General features: G+C 45.9%; 1 protein-coding gene across 3 annotated transcripts; it reads left to right on the forward strand.

The window, feature by feature from the left end:
• Positions 1-722: 722 nt before the first annotated feature.
• adnpb (activity-dependent neuroprotector homeobox b) lies at positions 723-11,094 on the forward strand. 3 transcript variants are annotated; one of them, XM_031286573.2, is made up of 5 exons: positions 730-849; positions 1,241-1,430; positions 5,119-5,235; positions 6,729-6,821; positions 7,024-11,094. In XM_031286573.2, the coding sequence occupies exons 3-5, from the start codon at positions 5,128-5,130 to the stop codon at positions 9,994-9,996; spliced, it is 3,174 nt and encodes a 1,057-aa protein (XP_031142433.1). In that variant the 5' UTR covers positions 730-849; positions 1,241-1,430; positions 5,119-5,127; the 3' UTR covers positions 9,997-11,094. The 3 variants fall into 3 exon arrangements, with proteins under 3 accessions (XP_031142434.1, XP_031142433.1, XP_035864108.1); XM_036008215.1 differs by lacking the exon at positions 730-849 and adding an exon at positions 884-1,227 and having other exon boundaries at positions 1,288-1,430; XM_031286574.2 differs by lacking the exon at positions 1,241-1,430 and having other exon boundaries at positions 723-849.
• Positions 11,095-11,504: the final 410 nt, after the last annotated feature.

Below are 11,504 nucleotides of genomic sequence, written 5' to 3' on the forward strand. Positions count from 1 at the left end.
ATATATGAATGAATTTCAAAAAGTCAGATAGTAAAGACATTTAAAATCCCACTTTTCTCCTTTCACCTTTGAAAGTGTTGTGTGCAATGCTAAATAACCAGGCAGGCAGCTGCCCCAGGGCCCTGAAAGCTCCAGGCGTATTTGTTTTTTACTGGTTTGTGTCTATTTGTGTGACAGTTTATCAAGGAATATGCACCTTAAAAGCATACTGACACCTTAAATTGGTCCCTGCAATTATGTAATCCTGCGGCACTGTCTTGAGGGGTCCACGGCCAAAATCAAGTTATATGTTGCATATTCTGAAATTAACATTAAATTAAATCCAATTACCACACACTAAACCTAGAGTCAGTCAGGCACTATTTTTGCATTAAAAAAAAACCCACAAAAAGTGGTGTTGGCCCACTTTAATGAGTGATGATGAGGAGGGGGTAATGGGGCAAGAATAACCCATAGCTGATGGAAAAGTTTTACCAAGATTTTAACCATTTAAATGCAGCGTCACACTAGGGTTGCCCTTCACCAGGCAACGTGCAGGAAAGTAGTCCCGGTCAGTTTGGTAGAATTGGGCAGTTACTAACAGTAGTGTAGTACAGCGCCACCTACCGTTGGCCCAACCGTTGATACCACTCCAGCTGGTGCTGAACGGTGCTGAGGCACTGTGTACATCCGAGGATCCGCAGGGGGGGGCGCCAGATGTAGCCAAACTGCGCATGCGCCTAAATCAAGAGACCCACTACAGAAGGACGCCCGCTGTCGGCGAGATCCCGCCACTATCGTGTTGGGTTGTTTACCTCACAGACTCGAACACAGAAACCAAAGGCCCGTCGCAGTTTTTAAGGGGAAGAGGTAGGTTTTTTTTTTTTTTTAAAGAGACGTTTGCTTAATTGGCCAAATTGACTGACAGACCAATCAAGAGTTTAAATGAGCCGGGCTCGCGATCTCACAATGAGATTATTTATGCTAATCAAGTAGATGTCACTTCCGCCCCTTTTATTTGCGCCATTTTGGATAGGGCAGTTTCTAGGCTGGATGTGTATTGTCTGTCAGAGAAAAGAATGGGTAAAACGTAATCGGCTGCCAGGCAATTATAGGCATTTAGGCAATCTATTTGAAAGAGGGGGTCCGCCGTTAGTTGTTCCCAACAATAGGACATGTGTTCGCCCTCACCACACCAGGGAATGGAGGTTTTAATTGTCTAATGAGACTCTGAGGCTTTCTGTTCCCGTTTGCCGACCAGGAGGAGGAGGATAGCCCTTTTCGGCGAGGGAGAGTCGGGTTTGTAGGGTTGACCGACGGCCGGGTGGCTGGTTCTCCCCCACGAAGGATATTACCGAGATATCTGGGAGAAGTGAAAGTGCCCATACATCGCCTCAGTCATCCTGAGGTGACACATTTCACTCAGACGGGAGCACTGGATGTGAAAGCAGGTAAACTTGTCTGTCATAATGTTGGCCATAACCGTAAACGCGAGATAGTTTGCTGTTAGCTGTGGCTACCTGCGTTGATTCGATGGGTGGCGCTGGACTAACATTACAGCTAAGGTAACTTGGCTAACGTTATGTTCCTTGTAAAGGGGGGGGGGTTCAACGTAACCTCAAGTTGAATTACTTATCCGGTAGGCTTGTTTATAACCGGCCAGGTAAAATGCCAGCGAATTTCCTATGTGGACATTTAAGGACAGAAATGGCAGCATTAGTTGTGAACAGCCAATGTTGTTGATGCGAGTTGGCTAGCTTAGCATGCTAACTTGGCGCGGTGTGTCCCCATTCTTTGTCAGTGGCAGAAGCTCCCTGACAAACGTATCGATCTAAATACTGCCAGATGTTGATCAGAGATTAGATCCACTGACACTAACGTTACCTCACGCCACGATTTGGTTTGTTAGGTCCACAGCTACCACGACAGATCTTGCGAGTTAACGTTTTGAATGCGAGAAATTCTATGGATATTTAAAGTGTAGACTGCACAGAGAGTTTTGTCTTGGGGACACATGGTACACATTCACAACCACAGACAGATCGTGGCGTAGATTCATATAATCTTTTGCTAAATTTATGATATTTTCTTTTTGAATAACCAACCCCTCAAATGAGGGAGAGTTCAGCCAGATGACAACCGGGTTGTGATGCACTCATACCCCGTGTTTGATCCAGGGGGAGGAGGGCTGTCACTTGGTCAGGACAAGTGTCAGATTATGATCATGTTCACTGCCATCAACCCCACTCACATAGAGCCTCATATACAGACAGCCCCCCATAACATACTGACACAACTAACCCCAGTGCATTTAGGCATCCTAAACTTTTTCTGGTATTTGTGAATATTGGTGTCACCAGAAGCTTATCCCACAGTAAACATCTACACGTTGAAGGAGAAGTGTAAACTGCAGTAGTCAACCAGAACATAGGTTACCATGTCCCAGTGGAGGACTGAATGAGCGTGAGGAAATCTGTGGTTGAATGTTTGTAGGCCTCCTTTTTTTTTTTTTTTTTCTTTTCTTCATAACAGTCGAAGAGGGAAACCTGTTTTCTGCCAGCGGCCCTCAGCGGAGCAGAGCAGCTTCCTATCGCCTCTCCTCCCTCTCTTCTTCCTTCTCTCCCCCCCTTCCCTCCTACCCAGCCTCTCCTTTGCTTTTTTCTCTCTCCCTTTCTTCTTTCTTCCTCCCACCTCCCTCCCTGTCCATCGCCCCCTCTTTCTCTCACCCTCTTCCATTTTCTCTCTCCCCCCCCCCTAGCCTCTTCCCCTCCTTTCCTCACTCTCCCTCCCTTCCCTCTCCACCGAGCCTGTCTGTCTGACCTCCCTGTCTCCCCATCCCCTCCCTCCCTTCCCCCCTCCACTTCCGTTGCTCACTCTCTGGCTTCTCTCCTTTCCTCTCATCTCTCCCCTCACACTCCTTCTACACTCGCTCCCCTCCCCCCCCCCCTCTCTCTCTCTCTCTCTCTCTCTCCCTCCTCTTCCTCCCAGCTCTCTCACCTCATCCTCTCTCACACTCCCCCCTCCCCCTACAGTGATCTCTCCAGCTCCTTCTGTCCCTCCCCTTCCTCCCTTCCAACATCCCTCTCCCTCCCCTTCCTCCCTTCCAACATCCCTCCCTCCCATCCCTCCCCTCCCCCTCCCCCTCCACTGCAGACATATTGTAGAGGCTGCTGCTGCTGACTCAATAGGAGGCGCCATTCTGTGATGGTATTGCGAGGCAGGGAGAAAAAGGGAGAGTATAGGAAGGCTTACATAATGGAGCTCCTCTCTAGCGCCATCTGCAAGTAATGGGAGGAAGCAGGACAGAGGGAGGAAGTGGGCAAGGGTATGTGTCTCTTACACTCACTCTAGCACTTGCACATTTCTGAATGGTAGACAGACAGCAGGCAGGCAAGACAGTAAGACCAACAGCCGGATCGACAGAACTGTCTGGTTGGTGGAACCACACACGCACAGTTCCGCTCTCTCTGGTTTGTGTTTTCTAGAAGGGAAATAAGCTGAGGTGTTCACAGGAATTGTTTGGGACTGCACTGTTTGTTGTCACTGAGCTGCCTTTATGTCATCGTGCATCAGTTTGACCTTTGACCTCTCTACATGGAGCTCTGATTTGAATAGAGACATTCGACTAGCAAGTGAATTAAACAGCCCTTCCTTCCTCTGGCAAGTGGTGCCTTTACTAATGCTGAACTTATTGTGATACTAACACATAATGAATGAATGAATGGGTGGGTGGTGGTTTAGCTGTGCGTTGTATGGAACCAGTGGGTCTGTCTTTTCTGTGAGCAACTGTTCTTTCTACTCCAGACAGCTGAGCTAAGTGCAGGCTGGCCAGGTCAAAATTTCAATAGGCTGTCACAAAAAGCTTTTTTAGCTTTAGTACACAGCAGGCAGGCAATGCAAAAACATCTACTCTTCTATGTTTGGATAAAAAAAAAAAAAACATATATTTTGCAACATTGACGCCTTGTGTCCACACTACTCTCTGGCGTTTCAGGGCCCCTAATGCAGTGCTGCCCCTGTTTTGGTTTTAAAACTCCAGGGTTGCTTTGTAGTCTGGCTGAGCACAAACGGAGACCTTTTGGAAGCGACGATGCATATCTGTTAGGTAGGCTAACATACCTTTTTAGTAACAGTTCCAGCTCGTCCCCGGCCATAGCAAATAAATACTTGGTCTTTGCCGTTATTGTTCTTTCTCTAATGTATTTTTTGTGTTTTCAACTTATACGTTCTGATTTTCCACTGCAGAGTAGTGTCAGACAATCTGCTTCCTGTTTACACCGGCACACACGTGCCCAGTGTATGCGAATGGATGGAGATTAGTTGTGCTACTGAGCTTAAAACTCTTGTGTGGACAGAGATCGTTTTTCTCAAAACGCCGCTTAACCCTTGTGTTGTCTTCCTGTCAACCTTGGAAATTTTTTATTTTTTTTTCCAACGTTTTTGACGCCTTTTTTTTAGTTTGTTTTTGCTTTTTCCAACTTAGCTCTACAGTAGAGCTGTTTGTGAACAGTCCCTTTGGGGTGGACTTTTTTCACTTTGTAAACCTATAACATGCACAACAAAGATGTATAACACAATACAAGAATGTGGAAAACACCAAAAAGCATAATATGAGCACTTTAAACAAACAAAAAGTTGTTTGTTTGAATGTTTACATTCAGTGTTTCTCATCGAAATGCATTGTGTGCATCTATGACACGTATTGAGTGCATTTCCTTCCTGAAACATTTGCAAAGCTGATTTAACAAAAATACATATTTAAAACCTGCATTGTTGACATCCATGTTTACAAGCTAGCAGTCTTCTTCTACCCTGCCTTTGCTGGCGCATTGCTGTGTATCTTGATGCAACAGAAAACTCAGATTGGACAGATAGTCTAGCTAGCTGTCTGGATTTACCCTGCAGAGATCTGAGAAAAGGTTAACCATAGTCCTCGTAAATCGATTTGGAGTTTAAAATGCCAACACAAAGGAAGCCCAAGGCAACGGATATCCGGCCTAAATGAGTAAAACCCGGCGGCAACAGAGCCATCCCGGAAGTGGAACGTCTAGGATATAGACTAACAGTTACCAGACACGTGTCCAAATTGTACCCTACACCTGTTGATATTAACATGCTGTATGTGTCTGTTCTATTCAGGTGGGCAGAATGTTCCAGCTCCCTGTCAATAACCTGGGCAGTCTGCGGAAAGCGAGGAAAAATGTTAAGAGGGTCCTGGGTGACATTGGCTTGGAGTTCTGCAAAGATCACCTAGAGGTGAGCCTGGCCACACTTTGGTGTTTTTATCATGATGGCCGCACATTCTACTGTTCCTTTTGTGATGACAACTTTGCTGTAAGGAGAATAGTGTATGCATTCCATGGAGCTTCCTCGAGATCGCCAAACATGTCTTTGACTGTCTTCAAATTTCATAAAATTCATATTCCCACCATCATGTTCATCTCTTGCTGAGGTTTAAGACTGGTTCTTGTGGGGATACATGTAGCATCGGTGTACATATGGAAACATTTGTTTTAGTTTTATAAATATAATACTAAGGTCAGTTTTGGAGTTGAGATTGTTCTTTCAGTTGGCTCAGTGCAGGAAGTAAAGGTTCAGCATTAGTGTGCCTGGCACTGCTGCATACATGTAGAGAATGTATGATGCCAGGAATCTATGACCTGGACTCATATATTGTATGTAACCAATACAGAATAATGTTATTACCCTCATTGACACCCTTTCCTCATTCTTCTATATCTCACTTAATGTAGGAGAAATATGCTCCTCAGGCTTAAAAGCAGAAACCAAAGACTTTACATAATTCAGCATCCAGGCTTAGACACAAACATAAGGAGCTATACAGATTTGGTGGGGTTAGCTGCAGTGGTGTAGTGTTAGTGATACGCAGGTATACACTGTATACCCATTAGGAAAGTGCCAGGATTTCCGTATACCGAATTACAAACATAGTTCTGTGACAGCACTTTCACTTCAGCTATATTTCTTTGCAAATACGGGGTCAAGTAATGTGACAACAAAGTGAACAACGCTGCAGAACGTGCAGAGAGACTTTTTTTCTCATCTTTTATCGACCCCCATCTCACTGAGCGCACTGCCTAGTGTGTGCGTAGCGAGTGTGTGGAGCGAGATGGTAAAAAAATGTATGTATGTACAGTATACCCACTACAATAAATTAGACTACACCACTGGTTAGCTGGGGTATCTGTCACAGTTCAAAATGTTTACATTTACACATGAGAACTATGAGCAAGAATCTGTATCTACACAATAAGATTATAGAGACCATAAGTGGAAATACTGACACATTTATGTGTCCCAGAGGACAAGAGAAAGCTGGGGACAGAGGTACAATTCCAACCCTGTGAAATATTTCTGAAAGATGGAAGAAGAAAAAATTGAAAGAAATAATCTCAATGCGTTTTTTGTTCATTCAGTCGGCTTCTGTTTAACACACAGGACAGCAATGTCAACAAATCTATTGCCTGCCGTTACCCAGAAACCCCTTCTTTTTGTCCCTACGTAAACATGCATCATCACGGAAGCATGCTTTGGCTACGAGTTTGGCATCGGCCAAAAGAAGATGCACCATTTATGCGTGTATCAAATGTGTCCATAGAGGCAGCCTCGTGAATGTTAAAAATATGTATATATATGTGTGTGTCCGTAGTGATTGTGCCTTTGATTCATCATCATCATCATCATCATCATCATCATCAAGTATTAATCTTAATTTCCTTGTTGTTTAGGACTACAAAGACTTTACTCCTCCAGAGGTGTATGTAAAGCACACTAACTGGGAAGATGTGTGCATGTGGGAACCATCACATACCAAAGTCCAGGTGTGTATATAATTTTATGTGAATAGCAATAAAACATTGATTACAAAAAAATATAGTCCAGTTGTGTGACGCACTCTCACGTAAACGTCCTGTTTTTTGTTTTTTTTGCAGTGATATTTTGAATCTATTAGATAGCATAATTTGAATTCTCTCAGACAAAGAACTTGTAAAGTCTAAACCTTTCCCACCTCTGTGTCTCCAGGACTACAGATCAAAGCCCTTCTGCTGCTCCGGCTGCCTCTTCTCATCCAAGTACTTCTCTGCATACAAGAGCCATTTCCGCAATGTCCACAGCGAGGACTTTGAGAACAACATTCTGCTCAACTGCCCCTACTGCACTTACAACGGTAACAAAAAGACCCTGGAAACGCACATCAAACTTTTCCACATGCCGAACAGCACGGTGCGGCAGGGCCCCGGTGGAATGGCGGCGGGAGCTGGTGGGATCATGATGAAGGACGGGGTGCTGAAAAGGGCCGGGGACAGCGTGGAGCAGGCGGTCTACTACTGCAAGAAGTGCACCTACAGGGACCCTTTGTACAATGTAGTGCGCAAGCACATCTACCGGGAACACTTCCAGCAAGTGGCCCAGCCCTATATTGTGAAACCAGGGGAGAAGACAAGTGCTCAGAATGGTGGCACAGGGAATACAGAGAGTAATAACACAAACAATGTTACCAGTAACCAGATTCACTGCAAGAAGTGTCTGTTTGTTCCACGGACCTACGAGGCACTTGTCCAACATGTCATTGAGGACCACGAGAGGATTGGCTACCAGGTGACCGCCATGATTGGGCACACCAGCGTCATAGTCCCCCGTCCCAAACCCATCGTCATGATCCCCCCCAAAACCCAGGGAGACAAGACCATCATCGGGATGGGCCCGAAAGGTGCCGTAATGGCCACGACCAGGCCTCCTGGCTCACAGCAGCTGGGTCGAGTTATCATCTCATCAAAGACGGGCTTCGGCGCTCAAAATCTTCTGTCCGGGATGAAGCATGACGGAGTGAGGTTAAAGGCAGGGGCCCAGTCGTTCTCTATCGGCAGCCAGCAGGTGAGGGTTTCTTTACCCGGGAACGCCCAGGTTTCTGTTCCCCAGCAGTCGCATGCAGCAAAGCAGCTTATTCCTGGCGGCAGCCTGCGGAGTCCAGTCGTGGTCAGCGCCTCTTCTTCACTCAAGTCCAGCCCCCTGGGTTCACGTGTCCAGGCAGCAGCAACCACTGTAGCCTCTGTCACAGCCAAGAAAGGTGGCTCCTCAGTCCTCGGCACATCCTACACCCAGAAGTGGAAAATCTGTACCATCTGCAACGAGCTCTTCCCCGAGAACGTGTACAGTGCTCATTTTGAGAAAGAGCACAAAGCCGAGAAAGTGCCTGCCGTAGCCAACTACATCATGAAGATCCACAACTTCACCAGCAAGTGTCTCTACTGCAACCGCTATCTCCCCAGTGACACCCTGTTGAACCACATGTTGATCCACGGCCTGTCTTGCCCGCACTGCCGCGCGACCTTCAACGACGTGGAGAAGATGGTGGCCCACATGCGGCTGTCGCACCCAGACGAGAGCGTTGGCCCGCGCACAGATTCCCCCCTGACCTTTGACCTCACGCTGCAGCAGGGCAATCCCAAGAACGTTCAGTTGATTGTCACTACCTACAACATGAAAGACGCCCCCGAGGAGTCGGTGGCGTTTCACGCACAAAACAACAACACCTCTGCGTCGTCAGCCTTGTCCGCCTCCCTAATGTCAGGCAAGAAGCTAATGCCTCAGCACCCGCCCAAAACGCCCTCAGTGGCTGCTGATAGTGCACCAACCAAGAGTGCTCCACAGGCATCTGTGCCCTACAAGAGGGATGTGGGCAAGACACTGTGTCCTCTGTGCTTTTCTATCCTCAAGGGCCCAATCTCAGACTCACTGGCCCACCACCTGAGAGAGAGACACCAGGTGATTCAGACAGTCCACCCTGTAGAAAAGAAACTGACCTACAAGTGTATTCACTGCTTGGGGGTTTATACTAGTAACATGACGGCCTCCACCATCACTCTACACTTGGTGCACTGTCGAGGTGTAGGGAAATCTCAAAATGGGCAGGAAAGCCGGGCAACCCATTCTTCTCGGGTCGGCCAGGCCCAGAGCAGCACTCTGAAACGGGCCAGCTTTGATGGCTCGGACACTAGTGCGCCTAAGCGCAGGAGGCCCCCTGGGGAAAGGGCCTACCCACGGGACATCAACGGCCCGTCTGCGTTTGTGGAAAACTCTGACGAACCTGTAGTTCTGGCTCTCGACCCCAAAGGACACGAAAACAACTCGTACGAATCCAGGAAGGCGTTTCTGACCCAGTATTTTAACCAAGCGCCATATCCCACGCAACGGGAGGTGGAGAAGCTGGCAGCCAGTCTGTGGCTGTGGAAGTCGGACATCTCCAGCCACTTTGTCAACAAGAGGAGGAAATGCGTACAGGAATGCGAAACCCAGAGCGCCAGCGTGTTGCTGGGCTTCAGTATGCACGAGCTCAGCAGAGTGAGTCACGAGCTGGCGTTCATCCCAGATGGCGTGTACGAGGGCGGACATAACAAGAGGCGAACGTCTAGGACGCACATAGGGGTGTCGGAGCAGGCTCTCCGGAAACACAGGGAGCTTGTAGCTGCTAACGGTGGCGTGGCCCCGCCACGGAAGGGAAAGCCAACCAGGACGGTGGAAGGTACCAAAACAACGCCATCTGCCCCCAAACCCAACAGTGCCAGCAGAGACCAAACCAAGACAATCAACAGCACCTTACCACAGAAAATACCTCTGGACCTTTCAGAGCCTATCGCCATTGACTCTGACAGTGATGAGGAAGAGCAGCAGAAGGATAACAAGCACCGGGAGGGAGAGGAACATCTCCATGGTAACAAACAGCTTACTGGAGCTACGGAGAGAGTGGAGCCGAGGACAGGAGCTAAGACCGTTTCAGATCTCGATGATATGTCAGACGATGATGAAGACGAAGACGACGATGAGGACGATGAGGATGAAGAGGCGCATGTAGAGAATGGCTTCGGGCCCACAGAGGGCTCAGGAAGACAGGCTGCTAAAGGTAGAGACGCTCTCCCCATCATTATTCCCAAGTTTGTACCATCATCTGCAAGAAGCAGGAGAGACGGGGCCCAGCTGGGCAAACAGCAGGTCTGACTGATGAAATCAAAAAGACTCGCGCAGTCAGAGGGACACTTAAGATTTGATCGACGCCAACAAATCTGCCTCGCATGAACTGAGGGACATTGCCCAGTTACACTGGGTATCCGTGAAGGACGGGAGCGATAAGGAGAGCAACAAGCCATCCAATGACTTTTCAAGGCGGGACTCAACGAGCAGCTAGGATTGATGTAAACATTTGTGAACAAAGTTTTAATGTTTCTTTCCTGAGTGGAAGGGGGGGAGGTGCAAAGACAACAGAAGTCACACCAAACAAATAGAAAGCGTTTTGCCTTCTATATACTTTATTACATTGAGATAAGAAATTGTTGGCATTGATTTAGCCACTGAACTTGTAAGTGTGGCTTAAAATATTGAGTTGTTGTGAGGTAAAGCTTTAAAGCTGACCAGATAATCCATAATTTTTCATGTAGTTATACTGAGATGGGTAGTGTAAATTTGTACAGTCTTTTAGACATGTTTGGACAGATGTTGCCGTACATGTACCCTTAAATATTTGCTATTACCTGTGTGTAAGTTAGCCTCATATGTTCTACATTGGTATGCTTAACGATAGTTGTCGCTTTGGTGGCTGGTATTTTCTCGTATGTTTAAGTTTATTTTTTAACAAAAACCTAGTTTTTTTGCAAAATAATATATCTATATATAAACGAAATAACAGAATTGATTTGTTTTTGCTTTAAATTAGATTTTATTTTTTATTTCCCTTTTTTATGATTTATTTTCTGAAAGAATAGTGTTGCCCAGCTATTCTCATTCTCTTAACAGTTTAAAGGAGCATTTCATTAACTTTTTGCAGCCTTATGCTCATTAGCCTTGACTGTACTGTACTTGCTTTCTATTTTCATAATTTTACCTTGAGGTTTCTTTGCCCTACAAGACTGGACGGTAATCACCATAAAAGTGAAAGCACTTGTTTTTTTTTTTTCTTTTTGTTTTTTTTCTTCAAAAAAAATGGTTGTTTTCAATTTGTGTTCTTTGAATTGTGTGTATTTGTTTCATGTTTTCATTTTTCACTTGAAGCATTTATGAACAATAAAGTGCTGTATTTGTGCTTCTCACAGAACTAATGGCCACGCCAATTTATTTTTTTTTGTTCAAAGTAAGGAACAGAAAGAAATGATTCCTGATGCACAGCCATGGTTAGAAAAGCTGCAAATGTCTTCATTGCTTTTAGATTAGGAGGATTGAAAACCAGCTGTCAACTGTCTAATTGTATATTTTCTATTTAAAGTGTAATTTGTACTTCTTGCTAAACTGTCACATTTTAAACTCTAGGGACCGTGACAAAAGTGGTTAAACATCCTGTTGCAAAGTTTGTATTAAGAAGTACAACAGTAAATGAAGTGCCCTCTTTATGGTTGAAAATGCGATAAAGAACACTTTACACTTTACTTTCACTTTCACAGTAGAGGCTAAAGGTTGTATGGCTAATGGTCATTGATGGCTGGATTCTTTCACCGCTTCAGGCCTCTGAATGTCCT

Source organism: Sander lucioperca, chromosome 12 (assembly GCF_008315115.2).
Source record: "Sander lucioperca isolate FBNREF2018 chromosome 12, SLUC_FBN_1.2, whole genome shotgun sequence".
Classification (NCBI taxonomy): Eukaryota; Metazoa; Chordata; class Actinopteri; order Perciformes; family Percidae; genus Sander; species Sander lucioperca.